The sequence below is a fragment of the Caretta caretta genome, chromosome 3 (assembly GCF_965140235.1).
Source record: "Caretta caretta isolate rCarCar2 chromosome 3, rCarCar1.hap1, whole genome shotgun sequence".
Lineage (NCBI taxonomy): Eukaryota > Metazoa > Chordata > Testudines > Cheloniidae > Caretta > Caretta caretta.
Window position 1 is genome coordinate 143,695,691 of NC_134208.1, and position 23,074 is coordinate 143,718,764.

The window sequence follows — 23,074 nt, forward strand, 5'->3', positions numbered from 1 at the left end:
CATCATGAATAGGTGCCATAGATTGTGTGAGAAATTAATTTCTAAGAAACAGGCTGTGAGTTGGTGAGAGCTAGCACAGCATTTGCTTAAAGTTCTCCTGAGGAGAGCACCTTTGTGGGCTATGGTCAGAAAAGGAATTGAGGGCTCCAGCAGGTAACCCACTTAGAGGGTGCGCTAACCACTGTTCCCAGCGCCACAGTAGATCCAAAATCTTAGAAGAATTTGGCCCTGTTTCAAGCTGGAAGCATGAGATCCAGGAATAAGTATACTGCAGTGGTGTTATTTTTAAAAGAAACTAGTAACCTGTAGTCAAACAGAAAAACAGAAAGGTAATTCTGTTTTTGTAATCAATAACATTTTCATGTGTGTGTGTACACAATTATGTAACACAAACTGATTGCAAGAATCCCTTTCTTTAATGATATTTAATGCTATAAAAGAGGGGTCAAATCCTTCTCGCCTTTCTAAAGCAGTCCCACTGAGGTGAATGGGTCTGCTCATCTAAGCAAGGCAATCAGCATTTGTCCCAAAGAGTATGTTACCCTTATTTGAATTAGAAGAGCATGTAATAGGTCCTCAGTGAAGCTGGAACAATGTTGTTCTGGTCTTCAGTGAAGGTCCTTTTAAGATTCTTATATTTGGCCTCTTAATTCCTTTTCCTTTTTGACATATTTAAACTCAGGCACCTAGAAATTCTTCAAATTAAGCCAAAATCAAGGAAACCTTATAAAAAAAAGTCCATGTATATCTGACACTAGAGGTGTCCTGTTCTCACAAGACAGGTGGTTCTACCACAAGTACTTCTCATTAAGGGTCTATGATTGCAACAGTACGGGAAGCTAGTTTGGGGGGTTTTCAGCAAAATTATCAGCGTGATTAGTAGGCTCAGAAATTCCAATTTTAATTAGAAACTTTATTTGGAAATACATTACATAGTTTACATGTGGTGAGAAGTGCTTTCACCATGAGATATTTCAGAACATTGTGCTGAGCAAAATGGCTATAGATTTCCTTGGAACTTTCCTTTAAAAAAAACAAAAAAACAAAAGTATCTTCTTACAGAACTATGAGGCAACTTAAAAAATATTTGTATTTAAAGGCTATTACTACATTTACCCTAGGGTAAAAATATTTAATCATTCCAAATACCTGCATGTTTCAGAAATGACATAAGTATTTGGCATTATGACCAACAGAAATTCAAGTTCTAAATAATCCTTGAATTCACTAAAATGTGGAAGAGAAGCAAACTAATGCTAATTTCAATGATCAAATCATTTTTGCTAAATAAGGCACAGTCATCAGAAACCTTTGAAACTTTATAGAAGAGTATACAAATTAAGATTTATTTGCACATATTTGTGAGATTTTCTTTGATAAAGCCTGAAAGATTATTTTCTATCTGCTGCTGAGAGTTTCCAGGAACAAGTCAGAGCAGCAAGGCAACTAATATAGAGAAGCCATGCAAAGAGTGAAGACTGATGCTTATGATGGCATAAAAATATCTGCAAAGTAGTTCATTTTATAAATGGAGCATTCACCTGATATCACTGAAGTGGTGACCATCCAATTAAGGGAAAATTAGATGCGGAATTATTTCTGCAAGTAGCGTCTACATACAAAGATGTTCTCTCCCACCCAAAAAAGCGACAAGTATGAGACATACAAAGGTCGCCTGACAGTAGACCAAATGTCAGGGAATGTTAACTCCATTTACTTAAACAGTAACTACTGCCATTGCAATTTGCTCTACTTAATAAACAAAATGAAGACGTCCAAAAATGGTATTAATTGAACAAACAATTACCATTATTTTGGTTGGATAAGTGCTCAAGAAACCCATAAGATGTAGTGATGTTTCAAGAGGTTGGAAGAAACAGAATTTTTTTAAGATGATTTCTTATTTAAGCATTCAAATGTGAGGAATTTTTTTTTTCAATCAAATCCTTAAGGAACAGTTGCATGAACGTAGCACTGTCTGGCACGTATGACCTATGAATGCTGAATATGTTTTCAGAATTACCTAATTGGCAGACTTCTGTTTTCAATTTTTCTTATTGCAATTAAAGTATTGTATCCATTATAATTGAATAATCAAGTTTTGACATTAAAAATGTCACTGAAATCATTATTTTGACACAGATTTGTATCACATACCAAAAGATAATTTTTATATGTAGTTCTGTGAAATAAATGCAAACACTAAAATATAAGAAAGATTTAAAAAATTAATTTGCAAAGCTGAACTCATACTTCAGCTTTGAGGTAAAAAAATTCTGTAAATGAAGAAGTCATGACATAAATGTGGAATATAAAATACATTCTAAAGTATTTTACAGAATGGTTGAGTTGCTCATCAGGCATGAGAATCTGGAGGAGAATGATGTTAATGAGAAGCAGTTCACATACAGAACACAAAGCAATAAGTTTAAATCAGACTATTTTGGTTTGTGTAGCCCTTTATTAGCAACTAAAATAGAAGATATCTGTTGTACAACACGGCTAGTAACGGACTATACTGGAGTTTTATTATATTCTAATACAGGATCATTTATAAATGCTTTTTCTTCATTAAAAAGCTTCCACCCTTTTTCTGTTTACAACTGGCAAAACTATTCTGAAAGCTGAGTACATGTGCACAGGTCTGCAAAGAGTGCAAATTTAGGATATGGTAAATGCTTTACATGTTATATTTGAAAGGACTGTCTACCACCATGCCTTTACAGACATCATCTTTTTTTTTAAATCATAAAGTTTTGACACGAGCCTTCCTTCCATTGTCTTAACAAGAAAGCATTTTTAAATGAGTTGAAACTAAGGAAGGACTACACCTACTAGAAAAGAAGAAAGTTCTATTAGTTTGAGGTTTCAGTATACCCGAAGACCAGGAACCGTATCTTTGTAAGGGCTAGGCTGGGACCCCGTACATAGTATGTGTGCAGGTGGCATCCCTGAGTGTTCGGAGGTTCAGTGGACCATTAGTGCTCCAGCAGCATAACTTACTGAGCTGTCTTGCCAGTTTCGACACTGGCTTGACTGGGCATAATTCAAAAATGAAAAGCTCATATTCATTCCATTCTTCTGGAGCTCTGTTATAGCCTACATGGAAACAAAAAAAGAAGAAAACAAACACGTTAAGGACAAGTTATTCACCAGGCTCTGCTACTTTAGTTCCCACTCCCCTCCTTCAATTGGACTTAATGCATTCCTGCAGCTCCTTCCTTTCCTCAAAACCCCAAAATACTCCATGGACACCTTTTGGAGAGACCCCATCTATGTGACTCCCTATTATTCATGCAGAGAGACCCCTCCCTGACCTAATCTTTTGTGCAGTAGGACATTTTTACAAGAGGCAAACTGAATACTGGTGCTTGTAGTCTTTGAGACAGTTGAACCATTAAGAGAAGGAAAATGCAAAGCAAGAGAGACAACAAAATTTAGGGGCCTAGATTTATTGCTAAACTGTAGACTTATTCTTAACACAAAGACCTCCTGTGATTTTGGTAACATGGTCAGAGCTACAACATTTAACTTTTTTTTAAAATACTCTTCCCAGTAGAGACACTGCAAATAGAGATCTTTTCACAGGCCCCCTCCTGTAGAGATTCCCCAATGTGTTCTCCACAGAGATCAACCTCCCAATGAATAACACCCTCCCTGGTTAAAATAAAAAAAGAATAATGTCCCTCCCATTTGTGTTTTAAATTACATTTAAAAATACAGGGCTATACTCACCAGTACTGTCTAGCTGGTTTGCATCAATCCAGCAATGCTGTGAAGCAGCCACAAACCCACTGTGATCAGCTAATTAAGCCAAGTTTACAGCTGCTTTGTACCACTAGTGGAGCACACAATAGCCAGAATATAACATAGAATCTGGCCCATAATGGCTATTAATTTAGGAGCTAGTTCAGTAACGCTGTGTTCAACTCCCCTTTGAAATATTGTCAGAAGCGACAATACGTTCACAATCACCAGATAAATAATATATAGGCAAACATACTTTCTTTAAAATATATGTGCTACAACTATTGATTCAGGAATTGAAATTGTACATTTCACTAGGGATGGGAATTTCAAAGGAGAGAGTTAGGTGCCCATTTCACAGTGAAATTCAATGGAACTGGATGTTTATCTCCCTTAGGCACTTTTGAAAATCCCAGCCCTGGTAAAAGGTAAGTTTGCCTCGGTATCAGCCTAGAAAATTACAGAGTTTGAAAACTTGTGAAAACAAACTGGATTCAGACTTCCAGTTTCAGAGGTAATAGGCCCTCTAGCAATTTATTGGTGAGAGAAATTTAAACAAATTTGCAATAAGTCAACATTTTCACAAACAGTGGTACTTACATTTAATAATACCCCAATGGGATGTCTTCCACATATTGTATTATGGTATTTCTTCAAGTAATTGCTAAAAGATACAGGATCTAGCTGCTCTATAATGCTCATACCCTGAAAAAGAGTCAATAGCAATGATTACTGCCTACCTCGTTAAAATGTATGAGCCTTTTAATTAATGGACATCACAACTACATGATGTGTTAGAGAAGGAAAAACCTCAATTCTGAATCATGGGAATCTCAGTATATGAATAGGATTTTCTAATTGTGGGTTTGCCTTGCTCTCATCCCTTATAAAAAGAAGGGACGGGAGTATGACCTTCCAAAGCCATGAATGATCTGACATTCATGGGACTATCCTTCAAATCTTGAGACAGCCACATAAAGGTCTATTGCCTTCCCACTACTGCCTCTGCCTGTTCCCCTGGCAACACTACTCCCTGAGGAGTTTTACTCCTTTGGGCTTCTGAAGAGTAGTAGCACCAAATCCTAGGCAGGCTAAAATCCACGTGTGAAAATAAAACCTAATCACATATCCTAACATTTATGTTTATACAGGCATCAATAGAATCCCACCAGTGTTCCAGGCAAAGGCTGCTCTTTCCTTGTCAAATAAATGTAAAATAGCTTACAACAAATCTACCTTACCGCTTCTACTTTTCTCAGCTATTCCCCAGCTGCCTCTTGCCAAACCATGCTAGGTCCTGTCCTACATTCTCCTGTCTGAGAAATGCTTAGTCCTTAAAGTTGCCAATGGGTTAATGAGGTCCAGCTACTGATGGGTCAAGGAAATTCCCCCTGGAGTTCAGAACAGGACAGTAAAGTTGTCATGGGAGTGGAAATAAGTTCCTGGGGGATGGGGGGCAAGAGAGAGAGAGCACGTGTGCAATGTTCATGGTGAAATTCTCCAGAGGGGCTTTTTTTTGTTTTTAGTTTTAGGGGAAGTTAGATGCAAAGAGGAGAAATCATCACCCCAAGAGCGGCCATCCTCTCACACCCAGTCAAGTCCACCCATCCCCCACAACAACAAAGCCCTAAACATGGTGAAGGGTCTGCTGCAGAGTTGGGGAGATGACAATGCCACTTACATCTTCCCTCAAAACAAAGAATGGCCCGTTCTTCTAGAAATGCTGCAATTTTCTTGCTTTCCAAGTGATTTTCAGGAAGGCCTGCTCTGGCCCTTAGCATTTCAACTCATACAGTTATTTCCTTTCCTGCTAACAGTCAGCTAGGGTACCAACTGTGATGTGAATACTTGTCCACTAACTGGATTGTGACCAGCTTGGTTCACATAAAACTATTCAGTGGTGTAATAAACTTTCATTCACTAATGACCTAGGAAGGATATAAACTGGTAAACAACAATTTGAAAGACAAGATAATCTCCTGAGCTGTCCAGTTTTCTTGTAAATTTTAATTATTGTACAGCTACGTAAAGTAGAATCAGCTTAATTGCATACCCAAAATGTAATGAGATTAGCCAACTGCAACTGTGATTATGAATAGGACACCATGTCTGTCAGGGATTCCGTGACTTTCCACGACCTCCATGAATTCTGCAGCGGCTCCGCAGCCAGCCGCTCGGGTGACCCTGCAGCCAGCTGCACTGGCACTGCTGGAGCGGCCCTGGGGGCAACCGCACCAGCTGCTGCTGGGGTGGCCCCAGGCAGCTGTCCCCAGGGACCACCTGAGCAGCAGCAGGTGCAGCTAGCCCCGGGGACCACCTGAGCAGAAGTCCTGGGGGCAGTGGTGAGTGGGTGGCCCCAGGAGCAGCTGCTGCTCAGTGGCCCCTGGCAGTAAATGCCACTGCCCCCTCCCCCACTAAGATTTAGTCAGGGGTACATAGTACAAGTCATGGACAGGTCATGGGCCGTGAATTTTTGTTTATTACTTGTGACAGTCCATGACTTTTACTGAAAATACCCGTGACTAAATAGTAGCCTTAATTATGAACAGGAGAACACATTTTGTAGATAAAAAAAAAATTATTTCATTAATGTAATACAGAAACCACGGTGAGGTACAAGATTCATGTCACAGCAATAAGCCACTGAAATATATGGAACCCTATCTGACAATTTAGCAGCTGTCCTCACTAAATGGTCACTGTATTTATCAGTGTCAAATAAGCTGATTTTGATACAAAAGTTATGACCATGGAACATTTAGAGTTGAGCTAATCGTCCCAAACGAATACAAATAAAACCTGCATTCCCTGACACATCATCATGCATTCTCCACGTTTTACCGAAACATGTCTATTTTAGCAATGGTTTATAGAATTTTAAAAATAGCACTGGGATTATTTTTTGAATCCTTGATTTCAAAATGAGTACTGCCAATCTTGATTCTCAGGCCAGTGTAATGTACAGGGGGCAAATCCCACAGTTTGACTGAATAAGGAAATGCTGCTGTCACCTGGTATTTTGTGTTTTTGTTCATTCTAAATGGCAGTTGCATTAAGCTGTTTAGAAATCTGCAGGTGTCGAAGGAGTCCATCTGGACATGAATTAGAGAAAAGAGTATCACACAGCTCTGCAATTTATCATGCGGATACCACAATACCACCATATATGTAGTATATATTGGTTTACCAAACACACATTAAATGACATTTGCAGTGCCCAGGGATAATGAGATGGAGAATATCTAACATAACAAAATTCATTTTTAACTTCTGGTTTAGTAATCAATGGGGCTACTCACATAAGAAAGAGTTTGCAAGATGAGGTTATTATTTTATATATTGTATTTCATACTATAATGTCCAATAATATTATATTCAATTATATTTGTTGTCATTTTCCTAATATCTACTTTGTTTCTAAGAAAAGTAGGACAAGAGTAGATTATGCATAGAAGTAGAAATGTCCAAACAGTTAACAGTTTATGCAAATAATCTAATTATTTTTTCAGGTCCAACAGTCATTTTTCAAGTTTGCTCACTTTTCTCAGCTTATAACATATCCAGACCAGAATTTTCAAAAACCAGCAATGATTCTGGGTGTCTCAATTTTTTTGTGCCCAATTTGAGATGATTTTCAGAAGTGCTAGGCATCCTTAACTTAAACAAAAGTTAATGGGAGCTGAAGGTACATAGTACCTCTGAAAAGCACACCTCAAAAGCACCCACAATCAGTGGCTGCTCTTGGAAACTTTGGTCCTAGTAATGATATGAACTGATGGATTTGTATCCTGAATCTTATAAGTGAAAAAATAAAAGGTGATGGGATATTAAGTCTTCACTAGCAGATATTAGCAATATTATGGAAAATCATCAACACATTTCAACGCAGTAAATCTCCTTTTGATTGCCCTTTTCTCACTGTTACAATGTTACTGAGATAGGGATACAACTGAAGGAAGAGAAATATTTTAAAAGAATGCCAATTCTTGATTAAATAGTTTAAATAAAATGCTAATAGCCCAAGCAAATAATACTTAAACTAGGCTTCAAGTGAAGCCAGATTCTGATTGCTATTACTTGGGCATTCCCCCACTGATTTAAATGGAGTTATCAGATTTACACCAGGTCAACTGAGGTGAACAATCTGGCCCTGATTGTGCCAGGTAGTTTTTTCTAGCCATGAGCAGAACAAATTACTCTTCATTTTTTTTCTAAACAAATGCTCCCCCACTTTTACATCAGTAGATTATGGCAAAATGTATATATCTATGGCTCTGCTTAAATCATAGCAATCCAAACCTCAAATTATGGATAACAGGCTGGTAAAACTGCAATGTAAATTATATAATCTAGTTACCTGCTAGCAGGGTGGATAAAAATCAATGATTTTTTTTTAGTTAAAAAAAATCTGATTTTTTTTATTTAAATTGAATTTTTCTGATAAAATGCTTTTTGAGGAAAAAGCCTATCTAAAGATAGTTTTAATTAAGATACATTATAGCTCAAAGATATCTCATCATGGAATAGGGATTATAAATTATAATTCTATAGTATGAGACAATATATTCATGTAATGTTTAAGAAAAGTTTTGTAAATGAGTTCCAATAGTTCATGGATTAGGGACCCAATCTTATGGGGATCCAGGGGCTTCTGGATAGCTTATTTAGGTTAATCTTTCTATCTACCCAGTGGGACTCAGTGCTCAGTCTAGAAGATACCATCAAAGATGCTTAGTTTTGCAGTTCTCAAACTGTGGATGTGTCTCTCCGGAGGTAACATGCTCGTTAACAGCAAAAAAAAGTTTTTAACTAAATAAATAAATAAATATATAGAGGTGAAAAATAACAGACCTCAACCCTACTGTTGCTCTGCAAATTTGTGTACACAGAGTCGATCCCTTACCTCTCTCTAAATGTGCAAAGTTTCAAAAACTTCAATGAATTTTTGGGGGGCGGAATAAGGAGAAGAACAAGGAGAAGAAATCTGGAAATAAATGGGAGAAGGGAGGGACAGGCAGTAGAAAGAAAAGTGAAACTGTTTGAGCAGCATATTCCAGAAGTCTTGAGGTCTTTCTGAGTGTAGCCTTCATTGATCTGAGATCTATCATACCATTCTCTCACTAGAAAGGAAAACCTATAATGGCTGCAGGCCGTAAAAGAGACCCAGTTTGGGAATATTTTAAGTTCCTCTACCTGTGGGTAAGACAGGCATGCATGTAAAATGCAAACAGTACAACAAAGAAATGTAAGGCCTGGTTGCCCGAATGAAACAACATCATGAGAAGTGTTACTTCTCAGGAGGAAGCTGTGTTGAAGATGATGAAAGAAACATGTCTGAACATGCAGGATCTTCAGGTTGGTAAACCTTTTTATTTCATACTTCTTTCTTAAGGACTGCCTGTCTTCCTTCTGGACTATTCTTGAATTCTCATGTTTGAGCAAAAAATATAGTTGTTACTCTATCATTTTAGATGCAGTTGTGATAAAAAGTAAATAGCTGAAATAGGCAGATCTTCCTTTTACAATTTCACCTTTAAAGTAGTACTAGTTGTCAGTGAATGCAATGAGTAATACTAAATGAGCAGTATGGTAATAATAATTAAATAACTGCATTGACTTATTTTGTTTAGGAAAATCCATCCTCAACATACAGGATTCTGAAGACTATCCACCTTCAAGATCACCATCATTTTCTATAGTTTCAGAGTTATCTGCCAATGATAGTGTTTCAGTCACATCATGTATGTCACGTAGCCACAGTATATCACCTGTAGCAAAAAGAAAAAAAAATCTCCATCATCCAGAAACATCCATAGATAAGTTTGTGATAAGAACCAGCAGATTACAAAAAGAGGTAATTGATGAAAAAAATTGCCCGGTTTGTTTATGCAACAAACTCTCCTTTCCGTATGATTGAGAACCCACACTTCATTAACATGGCTCAGTCATTAAGACCAGGATACAGTCCACCCAACAGAGCAGATGTCGCAGGCAAATTGCTGGATAAAGTGTATGAAAGAGAAATGGAGCAGTATGAAAAAGGTCTAGAGGGTGAAATTGTTAACCTGAGTCTTGATGAGTGGAGCAATGTCCACAATGATCCTGTTGTATGTGCTTGTGTGACAACAGAAGAAGGGAATGTCTTCCTTACAAAAACAATTGCTACGTCAGGAAATGCACACACAGCAGAATACTTACAAGAAGTAGCAGTAAAAGCTACAACAAACTGTGAAAAAAAATTCAAATGTCTAGTACGCAGCTTGGCAACAGACTATACTTCAAATGTATCCAAGATGAGAAGAAATTATTTAGAAGAGAGTGAAGAGAGTCCCAAGCTAATAACAATGCTCATTTGATGCACCTCCTAGCCAAAGACTTCAATGTTCCAGAAATAATGGCTAATGTTGTTGAAATTGCAAAATACTTCTGTAACAACCACTTTGCAGCAGCTGCTCTGAAAAAAGGGGGAGGAACCAAGCTAACTCTCCCACAAGACATACGATGGAATTCAGTAATGGACTGTTCTGAGCACTATATCAAGAACTGGCCTAAGCTGATGACAGTTTCTTAACAATATAGTGAAAAAATAGATGTCACTGTCACAGCCAATGTTCTCAATGTTGGGCTTAAGAGAAATGTTGAACACATGCCGAGTACCCTGAAACCTATTTCTGTAGCCTTGAACAAAATGCAGGGAAATAGCTGTTTTATTGCTGATGCTGTTGAAATTTGGAAGGAACTGAGTGAGACCTTAAAAAGAGAAATATGCAATGACCGAGTTAAATTTCAAGCATTTAAAAAAAAAATGGGACAAGCACTATCTCCAATATATTCTTGCAAATATTTTCAATACTCGGTACCAGGGTCAAACCTTAACTGCTGAAGAAGAGGTGTTGGCTATGACATGGACACCCAGCAATCATCCCTCCATAATGCCAACTATAACAATCTTCAGAGCTAAGGGTGAACCATTCAAGAAATATATGTTTGCTGATGATGTTTTAAAGAAAGTTACACCAGTGAACTGGTGGAAGTCACTTAAGCACTTGAATTCAGAGACTGTTGAAGTGATAATCTCACTTTTAAACAGCAGTAGCTTCTTCTGCTGGTGTAGAAAGAATATTTTCTTCCTTTGGACTAATTCATTCCAAATTGAGAAATCGTTTGGGACCTGAACAAGCTGGAAAGCTTGTTTTTCTTTTCCAGATTATGAACAAACAGGAAAATGAAGGTGAAGATGACTGAGTTAGCTGCAGAAGCCAATATTTTAAGTTTCTCATGTTCACCTGGCTGACATAGTCAATTTAATTTTTGTGGGTTTTTTTCAATATCTCATTTAACTATTTTAGTTAAAAACAATTTTAACAAAAACATATCTGATTTTAAAAAACTTGAATGTTTAACTAAATTCAAAAATTCATAGGCTTGTTTTGTTAAAATATTATATGTTTGCTGTTGAAGAAAAAAAATTCAGAATACATAACGTTGTTGTTTTAGTTAAATAAAACAATGTAAATGTCTGTCTGGTGATGTTCTCCTCCTAATACAGCATGGCAAGAAAATCCTCCAGATAATACACATTTCAGGGATGTGTGCCCTCCCCGAACAGTGAATACACTGGGAATGTGCATCACTGACTGGGATAGACTCCTGACGGGTGAGGCAGTGCTTAAATCCCAGAGATCCTGGCATACCCTGGAGGCAAAGGGGATGAACCCCAAAAGGAACTCTTCCTTTAAAGTGAAAAGAAGTATAAAACAAGCCTCGAGCACAAAAAAAATAAGCAAAAGCATACAGATGAATTAAAGGAGAAGTAAATAACTACACTAAACTAAAAATTAGAAGATGCTAAAGCTAAATTTTGAATGGTAGAAATGGCCATGCTACATGCTCCATCTCAGGCCGAGGCACTTGAGAAGAAACAAGGAGTGGTCTGCCTACAGTAGCCCTATATATAGTTGGTATGGGGCACAAGGATGTGCAGGAAGATGCACAGACCCAACGGGCACTGCTACTGAAAATCTCTGATCACCTGAAGTGAAGCACCCATAGGGACACAACTCAAAGAATGTAGTAACAGGACAGTATTTAGAGTATTTTCTCTGTCTTTTAAAACCATACAACAGCCATAAATAAGGTTAGAAGCCAGCCTACGTGACTATGCATCTTCCACAGCACGCCAGTGCTTCACAGACCACATATTGAGAATCTCTGCTCTAGAAGAATCTTCCTGGTTTCCAAAGGCCATTTTTTCCCCACTAGATAATAATTTAGAGATCTGAGATTCAGAACAGGCCTAAGTCCTCATGTATTTTTGGGACAAAGAAGAACCTGGAATAAATACTCTTTCCTCCTTGATGCAGTAACATGGTGTAGTGGGGTGGTCACCCGCTCTTGCCGGGAGGGGCTTAAACCAGCCCAGGAGAGGGCTGTGGCTGGGGGCAGGTAGCTCCCAAGCTGATTGGGGAAGTGGGCACAGCTGTGGCCATGCCCCAAACAGACCACAGCCGGCCCTTACAAAAGGGTTGTGAGCTAGACACTCAGAAAGAGTCTCCTCTAGCTGTGGAGGGAGACAGGCCTAGCTCCTGGGGAGGTGAAGCAGGGCTGGGGAAGGCCAGAGGAGCTGGGAGGCTCCAGACTGGAAAAGACCCAGGCTGCAGGCCTGGCAGACAGCCTAAGACAGGGTACTGGGGTTGCAACAGGGCAGCCCAAGGGTAGGCAGAGGCAGCAGGTCCAAACCCCCCTTGCCTATAATGACTGGCAAATATAGACTGCAGTCAGCTACAGTGAAAGGGGGCTAGATGGTGACTGGCAGTAGCCCATAGGCTGAGGCAAGGTGGGGATAGAGGGTGGGGGGGTTCCCCGGGGAGGGGAGACCCAGATTTGTGGGGTATTGCCTGGAGGGGCAGCACCCCAGGAAAAAGGGCACCTGTGTCCGGGAGGGACATGGGGGCCAGCGACGGCAAGACACCAGCAGAGGGCGCTCCAGAGCTGGTAAAAAGAGCTATTCCCAGAAAGCCAGCAGGAGGCGCCGCAGGGGTGAGTCTCGCCCCATTACACATGGGCTCAGTGACATTCTCTGCAAGGAAGTATTGGATTTCCTACAATGTATCTTCATGATAATGTTGAACGTAAGTGCATTTCTTAAAGAAAGGCAGCTGAAGTAATTTTTCTTTAGTAAATTCTGTGGAAAATGATCCCAGAAAATGATCAGGACATATAGATCTGAGACAACCATGAGTAACTGACACAAAAGGCTTCTATCGTTCCTCCAGGTTCCTTCAGAATGGATACTGACTGACTGGTCACTTCAGTACCTTAGAAAAACCTAGAAGGGCTTGCTGCTTTTGGGAAATTGTTTTTTTGGGATCACCCAGGTTCTCCTGGAAGAGAGATCAGAAGCTACCTGACTTTTGTGTATGGAGCACATCTAAATCCAGACCCAAATATAGGCTGGATTCTTAGGCCAGGTCTGCACAAAAAAGTTAGGTGGGCCCCACTACATTTGCTCAGGGGTGTGAAAAATCCTGAGTTATGTAATTAAGTAGACCTAAGCCCCTAAATACACAGCACTAGAGCAATGCAATAATTCTGTTGACGTAGCTACCACCTCTTGGGGAGGTGGATTAACTACAGTGACAGGAGGGTCCACACTTAAACCTGTACAGAAACACAGCGGTAGGCCTAGGCAGGTGCTTTTTGCTTCCATGTTTTACAGAAGGAGGAGAGGATGTGGGTGACAGTCCCATTGGAACACAAGTGGCTCTAGTTTCCTTGGCCAGTGTGACCCCTACTTTTTCCCCATGATAGCTGCATCAAATCTACGGGCAACAACAAAGGTATGATCCCTGTATAATGAAACTAGCACTATTACAAATGTAAGCTACCAAGACTTTACGTTCTATGTCATAAGGTTTATTGCTTCCCCTAAATATAGATATATCTGCATTTAAACAGAAAAATTACACTAAGGGAATTTCAAGCAGTCAGGCAAGCATTTTTCCTAATAAGGAATATTTACATAATTACATCCACTATACATTGTGCACACTCAGTAAAGTGTATGATACCAGCTGCCAACACACTGACTACAGTACAGTAGTAAAAAACCCTCTGTATGACAATTGAGAGAGAAAAAGCATACAATCAACAATGTATCAAATCTTGAATATTTTCTTAGAGAGTCTAGAAGCATTCAAAGTCATGTGAAGGAGAAACTTATTAGACAATTAACTGACCCAAATCTGAAATCTTACCATTTTATCTAGGTGCTCAATGGATCTATAAATCTCTCCTTGGGATTCATCATAGTAACTGTAACGGAACCTTTGACCTTGAAACAAAAATCATGGACAAAATAAAAAGGGACAAATTAGTAGCTAGAACACCCCCCAAAAAATAATTTCAATTATAATGAAAAGCAAAGTACAGCTGAACCCACACCTCTGGTAGCCAATCTAACATAATATCAATTGTAAATCACAAACTGGAAGTGATACCTTTATGATATTCATTAAGGAATGGTATTTTCCATTATATCTTTCTGTTCCATTGAAGTCATTCCAAACACCACCACAGAACCTCACCAGAAACACAGAAACTAAAACGATACCACTTAAAGTGCAGTTATACTTTGAAAAATGACCATATAAAAATGGCATTGTGTGGTCCCATGTTAATTGCCTACCAATGACTTCATATCAAATTTGCTCAGTTTACAAGTAAACAGATGGTTTTTCTCACTGACAGCCCTGCAAAATCAATCTGGGATCTGAAAGTCATAGAATCATAGAATATCAAGGTTGGAAGGGACCTCATGAGGTCATCTAGTCCAACCCCCAGCTCAAAGCAGGACCAATCCCCAACTAAATCATGATGTTCTCTCCTGCCTGCACACCAGAACCAGTAATAAGGGGTGGGTACCTTTTTGAAACAGTCCCTTTGAATCAGCCATAACCACACATTAAAAAACTACATAAACAAAGTGTTATTGGTTAATACAACAAAATGGAAGTCAGAACTCCTGGATTCTGACTCTGCCACCAACACCTGATGTATGATCCTAGGCAATTCACATAAGTGCTGTGCCTCTGTTTACCCATCTGCAAACAGATATAGTTACTTCCATCATAGGGATGTTGGGATGTTTCATAAATCAGTTAACTAATTTTGTAAATTTCTTTTAAATCAATAGAACAACAACATAAGAGCAAAGAACTACAATCACTGTTACCAGGCTGTAATAGTGCAGAGAAGCATGTAACACATACCTTTACTACCTCCCCTCCCTCTCCCATCCCACTGATAAATTAAATTTGGCAGCCTTTGAGTTAACATAATTTTCCAAATAAAAATTCACTTTTGGCCTTACAGAAGGCAGAAAAACATTTACGTTCAAAGGATAAATTTACCATAAAGTTCTAAGCACCAAAGAATGTTTAATAAAAGGGCCTGCTCAAATATAGCTACAATGTAGCTACCACATTGCTATAATACAAAGAAAACCTGCAACTTACCCCAATGGCAGAAGTCAGAAGAAACCACAAAGAGATTACTAGGATCTGCTAGGTATTTGCTGAAGAGTTTTCCAAATTCCTGTTCTTTTGACTCACTCAGTGCTCCAACCAATACTGGAACAATGGTAAACTCATCCTTATGGCTTATAAGCAAAAGAAAAAATATTTCAAAATTAATATTTTAAATATAAGAATAGAGTTCTTTGTCAAGGTATGATAACTGAAATTGTAAATCTGCCCCTTAAAAGGACACTATTAACCTGAAATGTAGCTAATTAAAAAACACAATTAAAAATAGCTTTATATACTGCACCTTCCCCAAGACCCCTGTCAATGGTTTGCTATTTTGCAACATTTTCTTATTTTCAAAAATCTTTTTTCTCCCCTTAGTTGCAGTGTAAGAAAGCCACAAAACCAACAGAAGAAACCAACTCTATAGCGGAAACAGCAAAAAAAGTGACTATGGACAAAATCAAAGACGGAAAGTCCCCTATGTAGAGGAGCAGCACAATGGATACACACCACTGAAATTGTACTTAAGCCGCAAGATAGGACATAAGTGATGCGTAGTTATGTGCTGACCTTCTACACCAGTGGTTCTCAATCTATTTGTTACCTGGGCCGCAGGTTGAGAACCACAGCGCCCCTCCGCACCGACCCCTATGCTCAGCACCCCCTGCCCAGAGACCCCTCCACAGAATGGGACCAGGAGTGGAGTCCTGGGTAGGGGCCGGCAGCAGGGGCCCTGGACCCTGCGTGGCCAGCTGGCTGCCCTGATGCCAGCCCCAGACCCCATGGGACTGCCCCTGGACCCTGTGGGGTTTTCCTTACTCTCCTTTAGTTATAGTAATCATAGGAATCACCTGTAACAAAAGTAGCTATCAACTGGACACTGATTTTTAAGTTGCCAAAAGTATATACAAATTTTGGAAGCTCAACAGAAAACATATAACACTATTCAAACTTTTTTTTTAAATTGGGCAAATGGTTTAGTGAAACAGTCACAGAATGATAACATTTAGAGATATGGAAGACTTAAGTCATCTCTTACATATTTCAGGGCAGGACTGTTCCCTATTGTACATTTACAGTATTAGTATTTTGTCAAGTCTTTTACATATATATCTCTACATGGGAGATTTAATTTTACCTAGCTTTGCAAATAAAAATTCACTTCTGGCCTTACAATAAGTAGAAAAACAATTTACAGACTTGTAGATGTCACTGTCAGGAAGTTTTCCCCAAAATTAACCCTATTCACAAGTCAATATACAATACTAACTACTTTCTACAGGATGGTCAGATTTGATTGCTCAGCTGCTTGCCCTGCTCCCAGTTTCCTTCCTACCAAGAAATATCAAGTCTCTAATTTATATTCTTAAATTTTTATGTTAAAAAATTATCATTCTCTCACCAAAAGAGGATCACTTCTTCCTACTGGAACACACATGCAGTTCAAATGTATAATTACAGGTGTTGCAAAATAAGCTTTTAGCCATATTACCTTTCCATGGCTTTAGCAGTATAAGGCAAATGCATTTCAATACTGTGTTCATCTTCATCTGTCTGCAGAGACATACGCTCAAACATTCCAGTCTTCCACAATTCTCCATAAACTGAAAAGATTTAAAAATATATTAAAATGCTTTACCAAAAATTACATTACATTAGCGTATCTTGTTAGAAGTGACACAATAAAATAATACTCCCTGCCTCTGGGGGCTATGATCACAGAACATTCTCCATTGTAGCTTTCTAATTGAAGTGTAACTTGCATTTAACCCAAGTTACAACATTTTAAATTAAGTTTGTATCTTACAGTTAAGAATGCATTGTGTAAAGCAGTGACATCTTTAGCATCTTCGAGATGCTTTCTACAGTCATTATGGTACAAAAGATTTAAACTGTACAAAAAAATATTAAAACGTGTACTCATCCACATAATCTTTGTGTTTTTAGATTTCCACTAACCATATGATTCTATATTTGAGAGGAAAAGGTGATCAAGTGAACTGCTGCTGGATGTGTATGTTTATTAATATAGCACCTTAGCCATCGGCCACTGCACAAAACACAGACTGCTGAATGTGACAAAAAACAGTTCTCTACCTGGTTATGAAGTTACATGTATTATCTTGCACTGGTAATTTATGGACTTATTCTTCTAAATACCCGCCCCACCCCAACCACCCAAAACCTAGGGCTCGTAGGTGTTGCAGTAATACGAATAATTTAAAAAATACAGAAATCTGAAAAATGCAAGCTTACTATATACATACTCTTTTGATCAATTCGAAGATCATACAGAGGTGTTCTATATAGCTCCACACTGGAAAGTGCACATCGGGAAAGGGGCACATGATGGGAAGGCCCAAGAATGAAAATTTTCCGGCTAGGATAATTAATACAAAAACCAAAATCAGAACAACTGTACTCCTACAAAACCCTGTGTTAGAAAAAAAAAGTTGAAAAAGAAAATGATAAACTGAACTAATTTTGGGGGGTTAGACTGGTGGCTAATGGTAGTGCTCTACTTTGCCAGGGGCAAGAGCATGATTCAATTCTTGGTCCCTTACACTCTGATGCTGCAAAGTGCTGAGTGTCTGAGAGGTGATCTTGAAGCCGGTTCAGTAAAAATTGGTTAAGGCCACCTTAAATGACCTAAAACAGGGTCTGCCCTACAGCACAAGCCAGTTTTAAAGCCTCCTTTAGATGATGAAAACTAGTTTAACTGAGCTGGTTAGAAAATATCTCTAGCATAGTGCAGGCCTTTACTGATAGATGATATTTGATTCTCCAGGATTAGTAATGAGTCCAACACAACTCCCATGCTGCACACCATCTTAAGTAGCTGAGGGTTGGGTGGTATGTTATCAATTACTCAAAGCCTTTTCTGATTCACATTATTACACACAATTTAAGCCAGTTGCTTTTTTTTCTCCAATGCTCTAGTCTCCTTCAAGCACTCTGTTATCTGTGAGTCAGTTACATGAAAAAGCTACATAGACCTGCATGTCATTAGCATACTACTGGCACTGCAGGCTTTGTCTTGTTGTGGGCAAGACGTAGTCATTTCACCAGGTCTCTGGTCCTGATTAAAGGTCAGTCTTTCCTGCCAGAGAAATTTTCAGAAGCAGTCTTGCCTTTGCATGGGAAATCTATGATAGTGCTTCAGCAGTTAGATACCACCAATTTTGTTTTGCTTTGTTTTTTGTGCAAGCAGTGGTGGAGCAAAGCAAAGGAAAAAATGCTGAAGTGCTGCATCAATCCACTTTGAAATCTATCCAGAAAATACAGTTCCTCAACTGAGGCAGAATGAGGTGCTCCTGAACGTTTTAAACAAGCTATGTGGTAAACAATAAGTGACGTAGAAAAAAATCCAGTAATGCAATGCCATTAAATCTGGGAAGTAGAACTTGTTCTAGAAATGTCAATGCAGAAAACATACCTGTGTAGTGTTATCAATTGTTTTCCTTTAAAAAAATTGTTCTCATTTTGCTCAAAATATATCAGAAAGAATCAGAATAACTTTACTACTTTTGGACATGGTTTGCTTTTTTTCTGATAAACCACTGAGGAAACAAAAAAGAAACTGGTTTATTATTTCTAACACTAATTATCTTAAAGTATCATTATTTAGCTTCAAAATGCATGTTTGAATCAAACACTGAAGATACTTTAAATGAGAATTGATTGTTAATACATGGCAGGAAGTTCTGAAATATGCTGCAACTAGCAAAATACATGCAGATTTTAATTTTTTAAACTAGAGTAACTGGCCCTGTGGTTCGGCAGGCAACTGCAGCCCAGTTTTGTGCCTGTGCATTTTCAGAACAAGTACATTTGAAACAATTAATAGCTCCCACTGACTTCAGTGATCATATACCATTTCTTCCACAGGACCTCATTCTATGCACAAGCTGGACCTGTTTTGGGCACGAGTCACGATTCTATAGTGAAGGAAGCTGTTGTCTGTAGGACTCCTGCATCATTTGTTGCAGGAGTTGGAAGGTGTGTACCTATTGTAGGTCTGGGGAAAATGCCAGACCTAGGTCCTTAGCCAGGGGGGAGGGACCAGTGGACCTGGGCCACAACTGAATACGGGGGACAACAAATGAAAAAACAGAGAGGTAAGTGAAGGTCATAGGGTAAAAATCAGGGAACCAGAAGGGGACACTGAGCAGAAAATGCCCGACAGCACCCATCACTCTTCAAAAACATCTCCGGAGTGAGTGGATGTCACCCAGAGGAACTCTGCCTGGAGGTGTGATTGGACAAGAAAACAAAAGTAGGCCCCACAGTTGCAGAGCACCCCCTCACCCAGCCAGCTTCCTCTTCCTCACATGATGGATGGTCATCGGCCAGCGCCAGGAGGAGGTTCACAAGTAGGTCTCATGACATAGTGGGGTCACAGATGGGGTGTGCCAAAATCGGGAGGTGCGGGGAGAAGTACATCTCAATAAGAGATTCTGGAGGAGCTAGAAGAGGGGCTGCAACCTGACACTAATGTGTACCAGGGTCTCCCTCTTGCCACAAAAGGGGCAGGGGAGTTTGTGAACCATACCAGTTACACGCCCGTGCTTGTGGCTCTGTGAAAGAGCTGCCAGCTTTGGAAGGTGTGTCGTGAATGAGGCCACTGATTGCAGGAAGGGAAAGGACTGCCTCATTGTTAAGGCAGCCAAATGCTGTCCTGGAGAACTGGATTCTATTCCTGCCTCTGCCACAGAGGTTCAATGTCACTTAACCAAACTTTCAGAGGTGATCACTAATTGTGTTGTACAGGCAACCTTAATTCTGGCATCTTCTACCTTCTGAGTTCTTGACTTTGCACCTTTTAATGTTCTTTTAATGTAGTTTTTTTGTGTAATTATACTTATAGAACACCAGAGAACTTAAGACTGGATGTCTTCCTAAAGGATATTTTCTATCTCAACCAGAAGTTATGGACTTGATTCAGGATTTACTTGGTGAAATTCTATGTCCTGTGGTATGCAGGAGATCAGACTAGAACAGGGATTCTCAAACTTCTTTGCACCGCGACCCCATTCTGACAACAAAAATTACTACATGACCTCAGGAGTGGGGAAGGCCAAAGCCCCACTGCCCCGGGCCAGTGGGTCAAAGTCAAAGCCCAAGGGCTTCATCCCAAGGCCGGGGGGGAGGGGGAGGGGAGGAGCCTGTAACCTGAGCCCCACCGCCCAGGGCTGAAGCCCTCAGGCTTTGACTTCAGCCCCAGGCAGTGGGGCTCAGCCCCAGTAAGTCTAACGCCAGCCCTGGTGACCCCATTAAAATGGGGTCCCGACCCACAGTTTGAGCACTGCTGGACTAGAAGACTGTAATGATCCTAAAAATCTATGACCATACAGGTCTAACTGCTAGTGAGGCCAGTGAGAGTGCATCAACTGACTATGAAAGGGAGCTGGATCAAGTTCACATAAAGAGCTACCACTGAATTACTCCAGTTTTATGTCAAGTCCAGTTTCAATGGAGTTACACTGTAATAAAACTGGGAGAGACAGTCACAGTACTTTAAAAATATTGTGCCAAGTTCTGCCATCTTTACTCACATAGAATAGCACCTTACTTCACAAACACTTCCACTGAAATCAGTAGGACTGCATGTGAAATATGTAAAAGTAAGGTACTAATCAAAGCATGCCATTGAATCGGGCCCATTTGGAGCTAACAGAATCTTGCTACACATAGACCCTAATCCCAAAATGAGCTCTATAGGGGTAGACCCCTGAATCAACAGAGTTTATTGCAGGATTTAGATCTTACTTTCATGCTCTTTAAAAAAGTAACTGTAACCAAAGAAACAGCTCAGACTCTCTTTGAAACTGAGAGGTATCATAAACAACAAACAATAAATATCAAACTAATGTTATTACTACAAAATACAGACAGAAAGAGTACATTCAATTTAAGAGGCAAGACCCAGAAAGTTTCAAGTTTAAATAAGTTTCCTCTCCCCAAATGTTCAGAAAAAAATCTAATACAAATTTTCATCTCCAACAGGATTACACTAAATATTTGATATTTTTATTTTTAAACTATGCATTATGGTTATAGGAGGGAAAAATAAAGGTTAGGGAGTATGCTAAGGTCTAAGACATAAAGTAATGAAAATATGTTTTTGACACCTTTCCAGATGGCAGAGTTTAGCCAGGAAATATGACAATTTTTTATAAAATGTACTATCAATCACAACGGAAAAGTCAACATTTCAGAACTTAATCAGAAGAGCTCCAGTCAGCTTAATCTATGCTGTTAAAGAACGTTTTCCACTGTAAAAAAATTTGCATATAAATATACATACACATTTTATATACACACTATATATATATATTTATATCTATCTATCTATCTATATATATATATAAAAAATGGAGATATTTTAGTGCTACTTACGTAACAGTTGGATCCACTTGTTTGTAAGCATGGGCTGCACATGACCCACAGTAAGTATATCCAGCATGGCTACAAAACACATTTTTTAAAATTAACTTTTAGGTTTAAGACTGAAAACAAGCAGAATATTAATATTAGCAATCTAAAAAGAAAACTTGTTAAGAGAATGATCAAAACAGCAACTTGTGAAATAAGAGTTGTCAAGTATTAACCAGGGCTGACACTTTTAAAAGGCAATATTAGGTATCTGTGGGATGTGCTGGTTACAATATGTTCTAATAATTTATTTTTGAAGAAGTTCCACTGTTTTCCTTATGAAAGGCTACTTAAAGTAGTAACAAAACTGACAGCTTATTTGAAAATGGCAAAAGAAATGGAAATCTTTGTAAGACAAAAAACCTAAATAAAAACACAAAACTGAAGGTTAACTGGCACCTGACATCCCAGATATACTGTACATATTGTATTTACTACTATTTATAGGCATTGTACCTCTCATTGCTAAAGGCAGCCCTTGGCACTAACTAACATGTATTACTTATCTAAGATACTATAACAAATCCATGGTCACCTAGCTCTCCATGTTTGTCAATATGCTGCACACCATACAGCTGTACATCATTAGAACTTTGTGGCAACACTGAGTAATGAATAAGAAGAAGGTGAAAGCAATACCTATATTCTAGCACTAAAGGGCTACTATATGTGATGGAAAGCAGGTAGGAAAGGAAGAGAGGGGATCTACCTTGGCAATGAAAGGAATACATCTGCCAGAGAACAAATGGATGTGGGGTAAATGCATGGAATCTAGCACAGTAAAGATTACAACTATTAGGAAATTAAATGAGAGGAGTGGGGTTGAACCCTGTCATTTCCTATCACACTCTGTGGCCATCACTGGCTGAAGAGATGCTCCTTCCCTTTCCTGGTTTTCCGGACCCATCATATACCAAAAGGTTTCCAGTCATTTAGACTATTTGTTTTTAATCCTATGTCTAGATCTAGTGTCCACACTTTGAAAAGAATGTTGAAAAATTGGATAGGGTTCAGAAAAGAACTACAGGAATGATTTGTGGTCTGTAAAACACACCTTTCAACAAGAAACTTGAGGAGATCAATCTTACAACAGAAGTGGTCAATAAGCATCTATGCAGAGAGAAGATATCTGACACAGTACAGGGGTCTTTAATTCAGCAAAGGCATAACAAAATCCAATGGCTAGAAGTTGAAGACAGAAACCTTCCAACTGGAAATAAGAAATTACCAATGAAAGCAATTACACATTGAAACAAGCTTACACAGTGAGTTGGAAATCCTTTAAATCAAGAGGGGTTATCTTTGTAAAAGATACGCTGCAGTTCAAATTGTTGGGCTCAATGCAGGACAACTGGGTGAAATCT

General features: G+C 38.9%; 1 protein-coding gene across 3 annotated transcripts in view; it reads right to left on the reverse strand.

Annotated features, from left to right (window-relative positions):
* Nucleotides 1-2,441: 2,441 nt before the first annotated feature.
* MEMO1 (mediator of cell motility 1) overlaps nt 2,442-23,074 on the reverse strand; it is a 48,573-nt gene continuing 27,940 nt past the window's right edge. For all 3 annotated transcript variants that reach the window (XM_075126983.1, XM_048843650.2, XM_048843649.2), the window contains exons 3-9: nt 21,675-21,743; nt 17,543-17,655; nt 16,768-16,879; nt 15,264-15,406; nt 14,004-14,080; nt 4,348-4,452; nt 2,442-3,099 (exon numbers count right to left, since the gene is read on the reverse strand). In XM_075126983.1, the coding sequence (XP_074983084.1) occupies nt 2,968-3,099; nt 4,348-4,452; nt 14,004-14,080; nt 15,264-15,406; nt 16,768-16,879; nt 17,543-17,655; nt 21,675-21,743 (751 nt within the window). In that variant the 3' untranslated portion in view covers nt 2,442-2,967. The remainder of the gene's footprint in view (nt 3,100-4,347; nt 4,453-14,003; nt 14,081-15,263; nt 15,407-16,767; nt 16,880-17,542; nt 17,656-21,674; nt 21,744-23,074) is intronic.